Source organism: Camelina sativa, chromosome 2 (assembly GCF_030686135.1).
Source record: "Camelina sativa cultivar CO46 ecotype springtype chromosome 2, ASM3068613v1".
NCBI lineage: Eukaryota > Viridiplantae > Streptophyta > Magnoliopsida > Brassicales > Brassicaceae > Camelina > Camelina sativa.
The window spans coordinates 24,582,512-24,597,573 of NC_141881.1; the positions used below are offsets into that span (position 1 = coordinate 24,582,512).

Sequence of the window (15,062 nt, forward strand, 5' to 3'; positions counted from 1 at the left end):
TCCATTCACTAAAATACATATCTCATATTCATACAAAAGGATAATAATAATAATAACAATCGTTTCTTAGTTTACAATGTTAAACCGTCTTATAAATTATATTTTATTTTGAAATTATAATACAGGTAAAATGAATTTCAACCCGTGCTCTAGCACGGGTCCAAGTCTAGTTACCTAGAATATTACATAAAAGTAGGTTTATTAGTAGACTAACACGTTGAGATTTTCGATTTACTAGAATAACACATAAAAGTTTGTAAATTACTTCTATACTTGTGTGTTTTATTACGTTTTATGCCATTTATAATTAAATTTCTCTTCTAAATAAAAAATTATTTCATTCATGGTGTCACCTAATCTCATTTCTCTGCTTCTTCTTCACTGAGCTCTCTACAGCGAACAAAGCAAATTCTTTAATCCTTCTCTCTCTCTCGCTTTTTGGTTTTCCAGATCAAGAAGCTTTTTCCAACGTTAGTTTCTTTCTCAATTCGTTTTTGTTTTTAATAAAAAGATTTGTTTTTTAGAACTGGGTTAATCCATTCTTTGATTCTTACGATTTGTTCCTCTGAAATTTTTGTTAGTAGCTGAGTTCTCCTTTAGATATTTTTTTGATCTGGTGTACGTCGTTCTTCGATTAGGGTTTCGATTTATTTGCTTGAATTCACTTATAGATCTGTCTCCCCTGTAAAATGTTAATTAGGTATGAACAAGTTTTTTTTATTTATCTCTCTTGTAAAAACAGAGAAAACAGAATAAAAACAATGGCAGCAGCAACATCAGCTTCTTTGTTTTCAATTGGATCTTCTTACTCGTCTAAAGTCAGCTCCTTTACACCACAGTCTAAGGCACAAGCTGTGAACTTTATTGTGTAGGGACCTGAGACGAAGTGGAGTTTATAATGACGCTGGTTGTTCCTGTTCTCGTATGTCTGGTTTAGCCTTATTTTATGATTTCAAACTATATTTATATGTGAATTCATTATCTTCATAAAGTTGGTACCATTGTGGGAGTGCGTTGGTTCTTCTATCTTATCCTCTCATGCAAAAGGCTGGAAAAATTCAGGTATCCATTCCGTTTTAAAACAGCATTTCGATTTTGGAATTTTGTAAGCTTTTTTGTTGTTTATGGATTCAAATGTTGAACATCGTTTGTTCTGGATTATGAATGATTAAAAGTTTTCGGTTCTTATCGAATATCGCTTCTAAGATGACGATATGACAAGTGTTTTGACTGGACAGGGCTCGTTAGAGTTTTCCAGGGATCGCTCTAATAGAAGCGATATTGAGCCAGGACATGGCCCAGGTAACTCTGGAGATCTCGGGCTCTCTGGTTTCTTCAAAAAGGTAAAGCTTTTGTATCCCTCCGCAAACTCTTCTCAATTCGTGTTACATGTGTATGCCGCTTATTGATTTATTGAGATCATATCTCATGTCCAGGTCCAAGAAATCGAAAAGCAATATGAGAAGCTTGACAAGCATCTCAAGAAGCTTCAAGGGGCACACGAGGAGACGAAAGGCGTCACTAAGGCTCCTGCTATGAAATGTAAACCTTAACCTGCAACAGGTAAAAACCTCTCCGAGTCTTTCTGTTTCATTGGTGGCTAGGTCCGTGAAGTTAAACCTGATGTGCTTCTTGGTTTATCTGCCGTTGGAGGGTTATTCTCAAAAGAGGTAAGGAAAGCTGCCAAACGCCTAAACATATCTAATGCTATCCAACAGAATCATTGATTTAGCTAATTAGATAAGCGAGCAAATGAAATATCGTATTTCTTAGTGACCACTCACCATTGCCCTCATAATCTTGTTTCCATGGTAACTGCTATTTAGATGAATGAGCAAGTCGACTGTAGCATAGGTCATAGTGCCGTAAGAGGCTTTGGTGCGTCTTGCTTGCATGATTCATAATGCTGTAAGAAGTTTTGGTGCGTCTTGCTTGCATGAATCTGACATATGGAAGTCATTGTTGGGATATTGTGTTTAAGGTTTTAGAAGCCATGAAAGGTTCAACCTCGACAAGACCTACTATTTTTGCAATGTCGAACCCTACAAAAAATGGTAATTTGTTCCCTTCGTTTGCATTGAGATGGTTTGTAGTTATTTGTGATTCTTGTCAGAATTGATATAGTCACTTATGCTTAAAATTACAGCTGAATGCACGCCTCAAGATGCATTTTCTATATTAGGCGAGAATATGATTTTTGCAAGTGGAAGCCCATTCAAGAATGTGGAATTTGGTATGTACCACTGCATGATTTGTTGTACACATTTTTCTTATGGGAAGAAAATCCTAACTGCTCCTTTATTTTCAGTAATGTAATAAATTGACCTTACTAGATATTTGTTCTCTTTAAGGCTTTGGTTTAATATAGTAGTACATTTTTGGTGGCAGGGAATGGTCAAGTAGGACATTGCAACCAGGGAAACAACATGTACCTATTTCCGGGGTTAGTTTTCGTCGGATAAAATTGCATACACTCTTGACTGGGTGGATTAGTAACATCCTGAAAAAAAAAAAAATTATAATCTTGTAAACTTTTATGTAGTATTGGACTTGGTACTCTTCTATCTGGTGCTCCCATCGTCTCGGATGGTATGCTTCAGGCCGCATCTGAGTGGTAAGCTCTTTTCCTTATCTACTGCATTAATTTTTTACTGATTTTATCTTTATTTAAGCTAAGTGAGTACCATGATATCTATAAATATGGACCAAATTCAAAGAATTATAAATAATGTGTGCAAATAAATTATCAATCACGTATTTGGCTGATGTCACGGACTGTAACATATCTGCACCCACGAGAAAGTGACTTAAGTATGGTTGAGGTTTCGTACACTAGTTGATGTAGATCTTCTTATATAAGAAGACACTGAAATAAATCAATTCCCGTATTTTATGAATGTTTTATCATGACACTGTTCCGCTAAACAACTGCAGCCTAGCAGCATACATGAGCGAAGAAGAAGTGCTACAGGGGATTATATATCCTCCAATATCAAGGTGACACAATAAAAGCACATTCTTCGTGTTGCATAAGAAAAGGGTTTTGATAGAGATGTTGTTATATCTAGTTTGTGGAAACAAAATTGCAGGATACGAGACATAACAAAAAGAATAGCAGCTGCGGTGATTAAGGAAGCGATTGAGGAGGATCTGGTCGGCGGATATAGGGAAATGGACGCTCAAGAGCTCCAAAAGCTTAATGAGGTAATTCAGCTTATAATTAGAAACTATGGGGAAGAGAAAAGACGTTGAAATAACGTCTCTGATCTATTTGGAACTCCTGATGAAAATCGTATTCTGCATAGAATGTATGAGTTTGGTTATATGCTAGTAAAAGAATAGTGCTTACCTGATTTCTCCAGTAGAGAATATAAAGACCTCTCTTTGGTCAGCTGGTCCGCAGACAGTAGAATGCTTTTGAGTGGCAGTAAAGACTCTACTCTCAAGGTAAAAAACTTGCTTTTATATAATGATGTAACTCATGAAATGTAATTCCTACTCTTACTCTTTACTGGAGATATTCCTTAGTTTCTAAATCAGAATTCCTACTCTTTACTGGAGATATTCCTCAGTTTCTAAATAAGAAAGTTTGGTACTCTCAGAGATATGGGAAATTAGGACGAAAAAGTTAAAACAAGATCTTCCAGGCCATTCCGATGAGGTATAAACACCTTCCAAGCTTAAGTTTTTTACCCATGTCAATCTCTGTCTTCTCATACTGTTGCAACCCTTTGCGTTTTCTTGGTTGGTCATAGGTTTACGCTGTGGATTGGAGTCCAGATGGTGAGAAAGTAGTTTCTTGTGGTAAAGATAGAGTTTTGAAGCTATGACAGGGTTAAGATGGAAGAGCATCGTGGAGCTCTTTCAACTTGTTTGGTTTCTGCACTTCAATGCTTCTTCTCTATGGGCTTTTTGATCTTATGCTTAGTTAAAAAAACCTCTTTGTTCTTCCCTCCAATTGTTATAACTTTTATATGAAGGTAACATTAAAGCCTTTTTTTACATTAGCTATTACATGAAATCATGCACACATAGAGGTGTTGGGGCTATGACTCTAATTGGACCAGTTCTGACTTCTGAGTCAACCATTATTAAAATGACAATTAGAATGAGAAATCTCTCAACACACATTATTAATTTTGGACCATTTAATCACCATTGTACCTAGTTGAACTGAGTATTATATATTTATGTTATCTAAATATTACCCTCTATAGTTAAAATGTAATTTTGTGTGGTTATTATTCATTACCTCTCGGAAATATAATAAATAAATAAACAATTACGAATTACATAGTTTGTTCTAGTAACATCTCTTACTTTTTCTAGTAATATCTCTTACTTGTTCAATTTTCGGTGAACAACAACGACAATATTAGTTAGGGTTGCAGAAGAAGATATGTTGAAGATGACTACAAAATTACAATAATATCGTTCATTAAAACGGATTTATGGACGTACACTAATCTCAAGAACGTTATGTACGTATGCGTTCATATGTACGTACACGTTTATATGTACGTACACGTTCGATTTTAGGTTTAATGAACCCAAAATTACCAGAATATCCTTGTCTTCTACCTCTAACATACGACTGAAAACCCTAATTTTCCCTGCCTCACTTTATTTTTTCACGACTTATGTCTATTTTTTTGGTTTCACTTGTGGGTTTTTTACTCTAACTATTATAGATTTTCATCTCAACATCTGATTTCTAAATTAAAAACCTATAAAAAGTGAGTTATATAGATTTCCGAAATGATATCTAGCTCTTACATGGATGAACCCAGAGGAAAGATTAACGAAACAGAGTAGGAAAAAGACGTTTGCTCCGGCCGACAAACAGAATACGATTGATGAATCTGCTACAAATGTTATTACATGAACACCATAGATCGGAAGAACAACAAACGTGTTTAGATCTACCTCCAATAAGTCTATCGCAACGCTAGACTGTCTTTGACAGCTCAAACAACTTCGTATTATTCTGGTAAGACTTTACAGCTGTCAAAAATGCTTACTAAATCTACCATGGACAAGAAACCTACCATCACACTCCGAAAACTATTTCAAAAAAACAAACAAGTATACCAAAAATATCTGAAACGAGAAAAGGCTGTCGAATAAATCTGTCGCAACAGGCCATTAGTCTACCATAAATATCTTTTGGGTCATATTGACTCTTGAAGGTGTACGTCAGATATTTTTGGTACACTTAGTTTTTGATACACATATACATCCACCAATAAGTGTACCAACACTACAACTAAGTGTACCATCTACGTTGACCGATAAGTGTACCAAGACTACAACTAAGTGTACCAAAAATATATGACGTACACCTTTAATCAGCCACCTATATAAATGTACCATCAAAGAATCGGTAGACTTTCTCCCAGTTCCCAATATTTTTTTTTCCACTAATGACATTAGCCGTAATTACGTTTTTTCTCAACACTAGTTTCAAGGGTAGTATGGATACAAAGTTTATTCTAGTAATTACCAACAATTGTGTGTTACTTTTGTAAAAAGGAAGCTTTTATGTAATATTCTAGTAACTCACCCTAAATGTATCTCCCTTGTTTATAACCAAAAACCTTTTTAACCATTTGAAGGTTATCTTGAAGTTTTTTTATTTACTAAAAAAGGGTAATATAAATGTTGTAAATTAAGTCCTAAGAATTTAGTTACTTAGTGCATAAGCCTATTAATAATCCATAGTACAAATCTGTTTCATTATATTATTATTGACCTGAATTATTTATTGAGTAAAAAATTTATAACTGTTCTCTATAAAATATCCCATAGATTAGTCTTTGGTTTACTATTAAGAGAGAAGAAACCTCTTTTACAACTTTGTTTTCTTTCTTCTACTCTTTTTAACTCTCTTTCTCTATCTCTGTAAAATGTATGGTGAATGGTTAGGGTGAAGCTGGCCTCAACGAAGATATACTTATTCATCGCTTAAACAGAATCTGAACTCAGGATCAACATCCATTGCCCAAGAAAACTTAGCCAGAAGAGACTTGTTAAATATCTGCAATATCAAAACAAGTCAATTTCAAGTGTTTGCAAAATCTGTGACTTTGTTGAAGCTTTTACTATATATTATTACCTTCTCAATGGGGACATCGTGTCGTTTACACCACGCAACAGTGATCCTAGGATCCATGTAATTGATCTTAGATGTGCCTAACGCGACGGTTTTCATATCTTCTTTCGTTTGCATATCCCTTTCCATCTTCTCGATCTTACCTTGTGTTTGCATTATCTTCTTCTCCAAACTGTTTTCCATAAAAGAGGATGTTTTAAAGGAGACGCTTATGTAATAAGTAATAATGCATGTGAAGAGAGGTTTAGATATTACGCTTCAGGTGTTAAGTTCCTCTTTCTCTTTCCATCAGATCCCATTAATGGTGTTCTTCCTTTCTTAGCTCTGTCGAGATCAATATTGAGCTCTTTTATTTGCTCCTGCGAAAGAAATACAGAGATCATGGAACTGAGAAAGTTGAAATTGTATTTTGATCAAAGCTATTAGGATTTTCTTATAGTTTACCCTTAGTTCTTCTATTTTCACAGCCAGCTTCTCGACTTGTGCTCCGTGAGATTTTGAGACAGTACGTTGATGGTTACAAATGATAGCGACCTAACCAAAAAAATACGATGATCATATTTTCTTAAGTATCTATGAAAATACAGTAGCAGAGAGATTAATTGCCGTTACCTCCTTGTTTGCTTGCTGATAAACGACAACTTTTTCAGGAACGTCGCCATCTCTGGTTTCTTTACTCAACTGTCATAACATCCCAACAAAAACGGCTTACAAAATAGTTTACTCAAGAAAATCTATATGCTATTAGGGTGTGCCAATGGATTAATTTAAACAGGCTTCAAAAAGATTGACAACATACCATTGAATCCAATGTGATGGATGCATTATACGTACGGAAGACTTTGGCTGTGAGACCAGCCATAAGCTCCTTAAGATGAGCATTGAGTTTTGAAGTATCTAATTCATCAAAGAGATCATCGGTTTTCGATTTTCCTGGATAGAATACAAAACCAAGTCATATATCCAGTTTAGAAAGGTCAAGCATGGGATTAGATAACCAATTTAATTACTAACTAACCCGCTTGGAACTGCCCAATTGCCTTATAAACCTGTGGCTCAACCTCAACTGTGTTTACATACTGAATAGAGTCTTTACCAAGAAAGTCAAACTGAAAATGCCAAAGCGGATACCATAAGTCACTATAATATGCACCAAAAAAAGCCTTTGTTGAACAAAAGCCAATCAATAACCCAGGCATTCTAGTACTCTCGCACATACTGCAGTCAATTTTGTGCAGGTTGAGATCAAGTATATACCTTTAACTTATTTGGAGGAATACACTCCACGTTTCCTACTTTTAATGTACAACAACCAACAGTATCTGCCTCATCGTCGTCCTATACAATAAAAATATGAAGACCAAGAAAGGAAAATATGAGACAATTGTTTGAAATTCCAGAAACATGTTCAATAAATAAGAAGCCAGTTTCATGGAATAGTGGTCTCTTATAAGGCAAAAACAATGATAAACTGAATAAAAAGAAGGATCTTTTTAGTTAAATTACCTTCTCGTTTCCTGCCCTAAGGGCTAGCTTATCGATGAGATATGTCGCAACTGCTACTTGCCTCTTTGTTACATCCTTGTTATTAAAATCTTTGGTGTATGCTGCTCTAATACTCCCTATATAGTTCTGCAAACAAATTGTAGGTTGCTCGATAAGAAAAGGAAAAGCAGGAAAGTTTACAAAAAAGCTTTAGCGGAATCGAAAACTCATTACGTGTAGCTTCCTCGCTTTCTCATACTTCTCCTTGTCGCTTTGTCCCTTCAACGAACTGCTAGCTGCCAAGAATACATACTTGAACTCTTTTGGATTGATAGGATCATTCCAAAAAGCAAGCCAGGTAACAGTATTGTCATGCTTGACTTCTTTCCATCTGGAAAACGAATAGCACTCTTAGAATCAGGTCATAGAAAAAGCAAAACACGTGTCTTTTTCAAAGGGAAGCACATAAAAATAAGACCTTTCACCAGGGATAGGGCATACTGGAGTAGGCGCCTCTTTACCAATGTTGATTGTAATATCACAAGGACGAATCCGCTTTTTCAGCTTCCCCATCTTGAACAAAATGACGCAGAAATGAAAATTACTAAAATGAGAAATAACTATGGAAGCTGGGGGGACAAGGAAGAAATATGTTCTAAATGTGATATTGCAGCATACCACAGCATAAAATAGTTTAAGGATAATGTAAAAAATGCAGCAAAAACAAACCTTAGGATGTTCTCCCCGGCCTCGAAACAACCCAGGGGGCTCAACTCTGAAATTTCCAATCTGGAATTGTTGAAAATTATGGTTAGCAAATTTTAAGAAGTTGATTTCTGTCACAAAATAAAATAAAAAAGAAATTACCCTCTCCCTGACACCATCAAGAACAGCCCACATGTATTTCTCCTCCTGCTCTAATTTCTCCTCTTTCAAAATCCTTTTCTCCTGTACATCATTAGCATTAAAACATTATCATTCAACATCTTCATGAATATAGCGTACTAATGAATTTTATCTTATAGAAACAAAATTTTACTTCTGCAGTCATTTGTTTCTTTGTCTCCTTCTCCTGCATAGACCATTCATATATGGGAGTGAAGTCACAATCATCTAAATTTTTGATTATATGGTTCTTTCCAAGTATTTTCCGCCAATCAGTCCAGAAATTCTCTCTGAACTTTGGTTTACTGTAATATTCTGTTTCCCTCATCACCGCAAACATAGTTGCAACCTGCAGATAGAAATGACACATTAACAGCTCAGCACTCATGACTATGAGAAAGCATACAAAAACACTCTGGACAATAAGATGGAAGTCAACGGCTGCAGAAAGTAAGCGAAGAAAACTATCATGGGGTAGAGACGCAGAAAAAAAAAGACAGAGAAAGGACCTCTTCTTGTTCAGGAGTTAAGTCAACAGGCTTTCCCTGATACAATATCTTAACCCCATGACGCTTATATGGAGGTGGAAAAATAACACCATTGTGCTCTAGAGTTTTCCATTTCGTTTGCCCATCTCCAGAAGGTAATGATTTTGAGGATTTCGAATATTTAGAATCTTTCACCCATTTGTTTGGCTTTTTAACTATTGTTCTGGATGAAGAAGCTATCTTTGTACTAGAATTTGGCTTCGCGGAGGAGGATTTATTATTTGAGGAATCTGACCTAATCCTTGAGGCAATAGGAACATGATCATCACCATCTGAGTTATCTTCTTTCACAGTTGCTTGGTTAGCTCTCAACGGCTTTGATGCATCCAGATTCTTTCCCTTGGCATCTGGCGTACCTGCATTATGTGAACCTTGCTCCACTTTCACTGGTCTAGCTGGCTCTGACAGCTTCGGCCTCTTAACAGAAGATTGATTCGAAGAACTCCCCTTCTCAAGAGGTCTCTTAGCAGGCACCTGCGAACTCTGCCCTTCAGTCTTAGGTTTGACACCATTCCGATTGATATTGTTAACCAAAGGTCTCTTCTGTTCATTATGAACAGGCTTGCTACTTGATGTACCCACACTAGTCTTTGTCTGAACCGTTGAGGACATGGGAGCTCTCTCATCCAAAACTCTCTTTTTAGTGTTATCACTCAATCCCTGAGGCCTCATGTTCCCCTTTTGTACTGGTTGCTGCGTACTCCCACGCACAGAAGAGCTCGGCTGTTTGGTAACCTCCTTAGAATCCATTTTAAGCCTGACACTCAAAGGTTTATCATCCTCAGAATCCTCATCATCGCTTTTGGACACAGATGGTGCTTTCCCCAAACCGTTCCTCTCCTTAGCAACAACAACAACAGATCTATCATCCCGCAATGGTGACTTCAAAGTCGAACGTTGAACAGACGAAGATGACGGTAACGACGGTTTCATCATTGAACTTCTAACAGATGAAGCTGACCTATTCGGGCTTGTTATAGGAGACCTCGTTGGTGGTGGGGACTTGATGGAACCAACAGACGAGTTTCTCATTGCACTATTATTAGTAGGCCTTGAATGATTTGTTGTAGCTGCTGTATTATTACTGGTTCTCTTAAAAACCAAAGGAACGTCATCTTCATCTTCATCTTCGTACCCATCATGACCATTTGGCACAACGGGCTTCACAAACGCTTCAGTGGCCATACCCAACAAGGCAAGTTATTCACAATCAAACTCCTGATCAACAAATGAAACAAAAAGGAAAGACATTTAAATTTTCTTGAACTGCACCAAACTTGAATTAATAATACATTAACATACTTAAACATTCATTTCAGAAAACTAAACCCAGAACATGCATAAAGACATTTCAATTGGTGCCAAGGGAACTCAATGTTAATCCCAAAACATATAAATACAATCAATCGATTTGGAAATGATGTAATTGAATTGAATACGATACGAACAAAGAATGATGTAATCGAAGCTTTCGTTTTTGTTCAAATGAAAAAAACGAAATCCCCAAATTGAAGCAAGAAACCCTAAATTTGAAATCAAACATGAATTTGTGAAATTGAGCACAAAATTCCAATCAAAATCGGGATGAAGAGTTATCGAATTTGATGCAAACTACCTTAGGGCCACGATGAAATCGGCGATGATGAATCTCACAAGGAAGGGACACACGCCTCACGGATTTCTTACCAGCCTTTGGTTTCTTCTTGTCCGTATTTTGTGTTGTAGAGGCTAAGTTAACGAAAGACTCCGAATAGGTCAGCGGGTCTTGACCACTTTTAAGACTTTATTCCTTATACGACGCCGTCGTAATGGGATTTGGGATTATTTTCTTCGTAACTTCTTGCTTGGGTTTAGATAAATGTGATGGCCCAAATCTAAGAACGGTTTTGGAAAAAAAAACAGAAGACATGTTCCAACTGTCCATTTTTAATATTTAGAAATAAAAGTTTGATTTATTTTATAAAGTTGGATTGTATATGCATGTATTATTACATGTGTCAATAATAATAATAATAATAATATTTTGTTTCCATCTTATCAAAAAATTTAAATAGTAAACTATAAATTTTATTTAATTGAATTCCTATATTAAAATATTTTATAGATATTTTCTAAAAGGTCAAATTTAAAATTTATGATTTAAAGATCTAAAATTTATCTCATTGGAAGTTTCTAATTTAAAGCTTGGAAATGTTCTTGAAATTTATTTATTTGTAGATTTTAAAACAGCCACGTCCATAATTGTATACAAACTTTTTAATTTGTTCGTAAGAAGTATTTGAAATTCATTTATTTATCATCCATAAATAATGACAAATTAATAGATATATCGAATTTGCATATTGTTGTAGAATTATATCGACACATAAACATAATTGGCCACGATCTTGTGAGTTTTAAATGTACACCATAACCATAAATGTAATTACCTAGATAACATAAAGTACATGTACAATGACGAGGACGATGAGCATTATTGGGTTAGTCTCAATGGATTGAAGCTTTTCAAATAGTTTTGTCTTTAAGTGAGTCTTCAATAACAGGAGAGATCAACTTGGACAAGTTGTGAAGAACAAGATACGATTAATTGTACAAAGTTCTGAAGATAAAAGTATATATGAAAATAAAAACATTATATATAAATTATGGAATAACGTATTAAATTTTATTGTAAAAGAAAATGAAGAATTTTAGCAATGCAAGTCTAATCCCAAATTTCAAAACAGTGATTAAATTGGAGATGATGATGATAAGCAAAAGATTAGTCAAAACAGTCAAACTATGATGATACTTATATGTGTTATATTTAACAATTGAGAAAAATATGATTAGTTCTTTTAACCAATACCATTCGATAACCAATACGGCAATACCTATATCAAATTTGATGTGAAGAGACCCAAAATCCATCTGCACCCGTCGCGTCTACCTTGATACACTATATTTTTTATTCAATAAATGAAAAAGATTTGATGTGTAGGTTTTTATTTTCCATGAATGAGAATTTGTTTTTTTTGTTTTTCTTATATTAGGAGAAATTTGAGTGACAATCAAGTGTTTTAATTCCATCATACCTTCCCTATGTAGGGTTCTTACCGTTGTCACCCATATCAAGTTACCAAACCAAACAATGCTAAACATAAATCTAGGATTAAAAAAAAAGGTAGGTTCAATAAATTATGTGTCAGCAAGAATTTGAATTAAAGAATTATCAATTCCAAATAATCTTTGATATTATATCATCAATTAATATTTTTGAAAAACTAGTTAGAATTTCCAAATTGGAAGTGGAGAAAAATATAGTTACAAGTCAATATATATACCATAACAAAGACGAGATGTATGTATTTATTATGCGAGAACTAAAATCGTTTAGTTTACTTAAACTAGTATCATAACTAATAACCGAATTTTACTATTTACTAAGTATATATATTTGATTATATAGTTTCCAAGTAACATGTAATTTATTCGGTTATGCACGAAATTATTTCTTATTTAATAAAATGGTATTTTTCCCCTTTTAATCAATAAGAGAAATGCACAGTTAGTGCCCATCCGGTTGGGATGAACATAGTAGGGTTGGGATGAACATAGTAGAGAATATCTCTCACAGTGAGTTTAGTGAAGTGGATTAGCATCCCCATCCCAACAGCTCCTCCGATAGCAACTATCATCTTCAATAATCTAAATTTGACCTAAGAACCGTATCCCAACTATGATATTGCAGTTACACATTACATATTAATAAATAGTTGTTTTCGAATTAAAAAGGAAATGTATATCATATTCATTTCAGCATAATTTCTAATTATATATATATATCTTACATTATTTGAAATTAGAAGATTATTTTTACTGTTTTGTTGTATTTGCGCTTTTATTAAAGGACATTTAAGATATACGAAAGATAGATATTCGGTACACATCACCATGATTTTCTTTTTAAACTCATCATTTTTTTTAAGAATTCATATATATATATATATATATCACTTAAATTATTATTGAGAAGGAAAATCTATTTTTTGTACTTTGTTACAACATAATAATAACACAATTCTTACCTAATGTGTTGTGATACTTATTTGTTTTTAATATCCAGGAATATTGTTGTTTTCATAATTACGTAAAAGTATATGATAAATTTAACAAAAAAATTGTATTGTTAATGTAGATGATGTGCATGAACTTGGACTCAACAAAGGATTCCTCACTAATATGTAGATGATCTACACAACTATTTATTAATATGTAACTTGTAACTACAATATGTAATGTTCATAAACTTGGACTCAAGAAAAGATTCCTCACAAAGAGACACTCGCCATTATACAACCACCGGAAAGAGACACTCGCCAACAAACCCCACAAATATATGCATATAGTATGTCAACTTCTACAAACTTAAAACCAGTAATGGCATGCAACTACTTAAAAAGATCAAAAAACGTAGAATCTGTTGGTAATAATTGAGTTTAGGCTTATGTTATTTTATATAACTATATTATTAAGGCCTTGTTCGTATATTATTAAGGCCTTGTTCGTTTATTCATTTGGATGGACAATCTGAATGAACCATTCAAATGTTATTCGTTGTATATAGGCCGGAGTCTGTTGTGTGCTCTTTTGTTTTAAGTTGAATCTACATTGAAATACACATGTGCATGTGTATATTAGTTTTAGTATTTTACAATTTACCGAAATCACGTGTTTGCTGATAATAGTTATGCGCAATCACGTTAGAAAACAAAAGATTATATCACCCAAAGGAACAAAACTTGCGCTTGAAGAAATCAATGAACAACAAAGTTTCATTGGCTCGTCTCTCCATGACGCCAGTCCTTGTGAGCTGAGGAAAAAACAACAAACCACCGGTCATGACTACGAACCCCACCGTGAGTAACCGTGAAACCATCGGACTCATCCTCCATCGCTGCACCAAACTCGTCCTCTTCACTGCTGCTTCCATGGCAGTGCAAAGTCCATGTAGCACAAAGAACCAAGTGACTTCCCTGTAGGCATTTCAAAGGTTAAAGTGAAGAAAAAGACCTCGTGAGCAACACCAGAGACGATGAACGTCGCCAAAACCGCCAAAAACCTAGCCCAATCTGAGCTCATTCGGCCTTTGCAGAGCCGCCACACAGGGACGTATATGGCTGGCCGGAGGATTGCTGGGACCATGAGGTTCCATCGGCGACCCCAGAAGTCTTGAAGAGAGGTGGCTAAGTATGGTTCATTGAACTGTGGTTCGAGATCGCACCCAAGAGTAACAGTGACAAGAACTTTGACGAGGGTTAAGAGAAGCTCATGCTCCAAGTATATTTGTAAAGAATAGATAGCAAATAGCAAGACCGGAGGCAGATTTTGTTTGTAATCATAAAAATGTAACAACATACCAAAGATGGCAACTTTAATGGCAAAATTTGATTTGGGGAAATGGTTTTGTTGAGGTTTAGGGTTTTGTTGAAGCTTGATTGGGAAGCAAGTTAAGCAGATAAACTGAGCTAGATTAGGTGGAACTGGGAAAAGAGGACCTTGATCAAATGAGAAGAGTATGAGTTTTAAATTGGCAGTCCCTGAGAGGAAGAAGGATATGGTTCCACAGATATGCAGGGAGGAAAAGAAGAAAGGAAGAACAAGGAACATAGCACAAACTGGAAGAGCCGAGATTAATCGAAAAATACCAGCTTTAATCTTGGTTGATAAGTAGTAACAATAAGATACTGAGATTGTAGCTAGAACCCATATCTCGATCAATCTCTTGACTTCTTCTTCCATTTCTCAAATATTCTTTTCGTACGTATGAATTTCTGACGTTTAATTATAATCACTGATCTAGGTTTTAAACTTGACTGTTGTGTGTATAATAAGAAACCAGAATAATCAACCAAATAGAAAATTAGGGGTATATCATGTGGTTTTACAGCTACAGAGATGGAAGTAAGAAGATTCTGACAGCAAGTTGCTTCTACTTTGATCCAAGTTCGTTTCAGTCGTCTTGTTTAAAACATATTTGAAGTTAATGTAAA

General features: G+C 35.0%; 2 protein-coding genes and 1 pseudogene across 16 annotated transcripts; 1 reads left to right on the forward strand and 2 right to left on the reverse strand.

Annotated features, from left to right (window-relative positions):
- Positions 1-330: 330 nt before the first annotated feature.
- On the forward strand, positions 331-4,007 carry LOC104731652 (NAD-dependent malic enzyme 1, mitochondrial-like). Of its 15 annotated transcripts, XM_087488679.1 has the most exons (11): positions 1,442-1,563; positions 1,654-1,670; positions 1,982-2,054; positions 2,147-2,233; positions 2,389-2,443; positions 2,543-2,614; positions 2,935-2,997; positions 3,090-3,204; positions 3,393-3,447; positions 3,603-3,661; positions 3,756-4,007. In XM_087488679.1, the coding sequence occupies exons 3-9, from the start codon at positions 1,994-1,996 to the stop codon at positions 3,408-3,410; spliced, it is 471 nt and encodes a 156-aa protein (XP_087344805.1). In that variant the 5' UTR covers positions 1,442-1,563; positions 1,654-1,670; positions 1,982-1,993; the 3' UTR covers positions 3,411-3,447; positions 3,603-3,661; positions 3,756-4,007. The 15 variants fall into 15 exon arrangements, with proteins under 15 accessions (XP_087344854.1, XP_087344861.1, XP_087344857.1 ...); XM_010451148.2 differs by having other exon boundaries at positions 1,437-1,670; positions 3,363-3,447; positions 3,573-3,661; XM_010451140.2 differs by having other exon boundaries at positions 1,437-1,670; positions 3,363-3,447.
- Positions 4,008-5,718: 1,711 nt separating this feature from the next.
- On the reverse strand, positions 5,719-10,935 carry LOC104731693 (DNA topoisomerase 1 beta). The gene is made up of 16 exons (XM_010451161.3): positions 10,646-10,935; positions 8,992-10,248; positions 8,637-8,831; positions 8,465-8,545; positions 8,327-8,386; positions 8,076-8,170; positions 7,832-7,988; positions 7,619-7,744; positions 7,370-7,450; positions 7,131-7,221; positions 6,912-7,045; positions 6,725-6,793; positions 6,557-6,646; positions 6,368-6,471; positions 6,116-6,284; positions 5,719-6,037 (listed from the first exon to the last, which is right to left on the reverse strand). The coding sequence occupies exons 2-16, from the start codon at positions 10,213-10,215 to the stop codon at positions 5,954-5,956; spliced, it is 2,760 nt and encodes a 919-aa protein (XP_010449463.2). The 5' UTR covers positions 10,216-10,248; positions 10,646-10,935; the 3' UTR covers positions 5,719-5,953.
- Positions 10,936-13,792: 2,857 nt separating this feature from the next.
- On the reverse strand, positions 13,793-14,818 carry LOC104755271 (putative long-chain-alcohol O-fatty-acyltransferase 4 pseudogene; annotated as a pseudogene).
- Positions 14,819-15,062: the final 244 nt, after the last annotated feature.

Coding starts and splice junctions, on each gene's coding strand:
- LOC104731652 (XM_087488678.1), top strand. CDS start 1,994: ATGAAAGGTTCAACCTCGACAAGACCTACTATTTTTGCAATGTCGAAC. Junction 2,055..2,146: donor GTCGAACCCTACAAAAAATG/GTAATTTGTTCC, acceptor TTAAAATTACAG/CTGAATGCACGCCTCAAGAT. Junction 2,998..3,089: donor ATATATCCTCCAATATCAAG/GTGACACAATAA, acceptor ACAAAATTGCAG/GATACGAGACATAACAAAAA.
- LOC104731693 (XM_010451161.3), bottom strand. CDS start 10,215: ATGGCCACTGAAGCGTTTGTGAAGCCCGTTGTGCCAAATGGTCATGAT. Junction 8,387..8,464: donor TTGATGGTGTCAGGGAGAGG/GTAATTTCTTTT, acceptor CAACAATTCCAG/ATTGGAAATTTCAGAGTTGA. Junction 6,647..6,724: donor ATCAGCAAGCAAACAAGGAG/GTAACGGCAATT, acceptor TTTTTTGGTTAG/GTCGCTATCATTTGTAACCA.